The sequence below is a fragment of the Geospiza fortis genome, unplaced genomic scaffold (genome assembly GCF_000277835.1).
Source record: "Geospiza fortis unplaced genomic scaffold, GeoFor_1.0 scaffold1, whole genome shotgun sequence".
NCBI classification, from domain to species: Eukaryota; Metazoa; Chordata; class Aves; order Passeriformes; family Thraupidae; genus Geospiza; species Geospiza fortis.
The window spans coordinates 8203119-8205864 of record NW_005054320.1 but is presented as its reverse complement, the minus strand read 5'-3'; the positions used below and the strand labels follow the sequence as shown (position 1 = coordinate 8205864).

General features: G+C 51.9%; 2 protein-coding genes across 2 annotated transcripts in view; both read right to left on the bottom strand.

Annotated features, from left to right (window-relative positions):
• Positions 1-1160, bottom strand: part of CUNH12orf57 (chromosome unknown C12orf57 homolog) — a 2057-nt gene extending 897 nt beyond the window's left edge. Inside the window, exon 1 of the mRNA XM_031056719.1 lies at positions 1134-1160. Coding sequence (XP_030912579.1) covers positions 1134-1160 — 27 coding nt within the window. The remainder of the gene's footprint in view (positions 1-1133) is intronic.
• The window catches only part of ATN1 (atrophin 1), a 9425-nt gene continuing 6811 nt past the window's right edge, over positions 133-2746 (bottom strand). Inside the window, 4 exon segments of the mRNA XM_031056623.1 lie at positions 133-1392; positions 1936-2092; positions 2095-2115; positions 2345-2488. Of these exon segments, the coding sequence (XP_030912483.1) occupies positions 1359-1392; positions 1936-2092; positions 2095-2115; positions 2345-2488 (356 nt within the window). The 3' untranslated portion in view covers positions 133-1358.

The following is a 2746-nucleotide window of genomic DNA, read 5'->3' as shown; positions in this document are numbered from 1 at the left end:
GGCAGGGCCCCGGCCCAGCGGCTCCCGCACGCTGGGGAGTGCGGTGCCCACTTCCAGCTTCTCCCACTTTTCACCGGCAGTGTTTCTGCCCTTCCCCCCCGGCCCCACTGAAAAGAAATGACCACACCAGAGTCCCGTTTCTGAAAGGGTTTTTTTGTCTTTTTTTTTTCCTTTTTTAAGAGCTTCATATATATATTTATATATATAAATTATTAGAATGTGTGTCAGGGCTCGGGAGTGCGTGGGGAACATCGTTTGGGTGGTTGTTTTTTTTCTTTTCCATAGCTGGGTTGTTGGTTGTTTTTTCCTTTAATGGTTAAGTAAATATATATATATATATGGGGGACCAATCGAGAGATACAACTGTGAAATCAGAACACGCACGCGGGGGCAAGGGAGTCACAAGTTGCTACATAAAACTGCCACGTCTAATAGGATGTGCATGAGTTAAAGTACATCAATTAGGAGGGGTGAGGGGAAAGGGGCAGCCACCATCTTACAGACAGTCCCAGGACGCAGTGTCACCACTCGGCCATGCCAGCTTTCCCCACGGGGCTCAGAGGGGTCACGGTGCTGATGGCAGTCTCCAAAACAATATGCTGGTGCTTAGCACCTCATGGCCGTGCCCCTTCCCATCAGCTGGGGACAGCACAGCCCCGTCCTGCAAACAGTCCTGCGGTGCTTTGCACCCCGATGGCTGGGACCAGAGCCTCCGAAGGCAGGAGAGGCCTCTCAGCAAGGGACCTGGAACACTTTGTTTGCATCTGAAGGAATGTTGGGAGAATGGGAAGCTGCTCTGGCTAATCTGAAAAAGTTCCACGTTGCTTTTCTGTATCGCTAAGCAGTATCTTACACTTAAAAGGGGGGTTGGGGTGTTGAGGAGGCATCTTGAAAAAAGGCTCTTTTGTGTTTGCAGTTATTTCTTGGCTGCATCTCCTCCTGCAGAAGCAGAAAAGGCAGGAGTACCCTGTACGTGAAGTCCTGCAATGCTCTGCGCTTTTTATTTAATGCAACTGTTCCCCCAAAACAAAGGATGGAGCTCCTGCCACCCTGAATTCACGTCAGTCTTTGTCTTTTTGAGCTCTGTACAGTGCTGATTCTCTTCTCTTCAGAGCTCAGCTGAAATCACGTACCAATCGCTTCAGGTCCATTAGTGGCATGTCAGTCCCTCCCCATTTGCTCTCCTCCACTTTTCCCAGGATGCCATCCCATACTTTTTGTCATCTTCTCTTGTACTCTACTACATGGTGGGATCAGGATGTGTCACTTTGCAGCTTCCCCTCCCCCAGGATTTGGTTGATTGATTGCTCCTCTTGAGAGAAAGACATGATGATGTCACACTGACAGTGGAAGTCCATTTAAAGGGGTTTGTCACTTTCCTTCTTCAGGTGGCTAGGAGAAAAAAGAGGAACAAGGTGATAGTGAAAGGAAAAAAAGGCAATTTATATCATTCCCTGCCTTTGTTCATCTGGACCCACACAACACTGCTGGCTTGGGAGGTTTTCTAGATCCTTGAAGTAGGAGACACTGTTGAAAAAGTACAACATTCCACCTCTCTCTTTCTGAGTGTGCCTCCCCATGCACTTGCGAATTCCTTATCTTGGCAAAACCATCAAACCCTTATAAATGTTTTGTATTTTGGCAGGGGTATCGGTTAGTCATAACTGCATTAACATGTGTGAAAACACGTAAAAGTTATCTCCCCCCTCAGAGAGGAGGAGCTGAGATCTCCCAAGGGATTGAGTAACACTTGCCAAAGCAGACCTTCCTGGTGGCCAGCCACATCTGTGCCCCGTGGCAAAGCGTCCCTGTTCCCGGTGTGGGCTTGGCCACAGCCACCTGCTCCAGGGGCAATGCTTCCCTGCTCCCACTGCCTGTGCCAGCCCCATGCCAGGGCTGGAGGTGTTCCTGTGAGGAGAGAGCAGCTCCACGCACCTGTAGTAGTCCTCCTGCGTGGGGAGCGGCACGCCGTGCAGGGGGTGGTGGGCGTGGAGCCACTGCTGCTGCTCCAGAGCCAGGCGCTGCAGCTCGGCCGACTGCGCGTGCATGGCCTGCAGCTGGTGCGCCGCCGACATGGGCGCCGACAGCGAGCCGGCAGGTCCCTGTAGGGCGCGGCTGCAGCCAGAGGTAACACAGAGAAGAGCCCAGTTAATGCTCCATCCAAGGCCCCACAGCTCAGTCAATACCCTGCTGCACCCCCATTCCCACATGCCTGCTCATCGGCCTGTCCTGACCTGTTTAACAGACCTTAGCCTGGCCCTGTGACGCCCCAGGACACCCCTGCCCCGCGGAACTCTGCTGATGCTCTCTGGAGGAGAACAGCAGTCCCTGTGACGTTCCTTACCAAAGAGCTGGTGGCGCAGCACTTCATTCTCATGTAGAGGGTGAGGCAGAAGAGGGTTGGGGATGGTTCCAGCCGGGTATGGTATCCGGGTGAGGTGCGATCCCGAGGCAAGGGGGTCGATTAGAGGGTGAACAGAGGCTGAGGCTGGGAAGAAAAGACACCACAAGATAATTGTCCCAGGCTTTGTAGCAAGTAACACAGAGACAGGCACAAGGCCTCACAAAACAGATATGGAAGAGAGGATCAGAGTGTGTTAGGGATGGGATGATTTCACAGCTAAACAACATAGTGCCATCTCCTTCTGAGTGTTACTCTTTTTGCCTGCATCGAACTGCATGTGAACCAGTCTGGCAGAGCTTTGTCCCTACACTCCTCAGGAAGAAATACTGTTCTTTAGAAGTT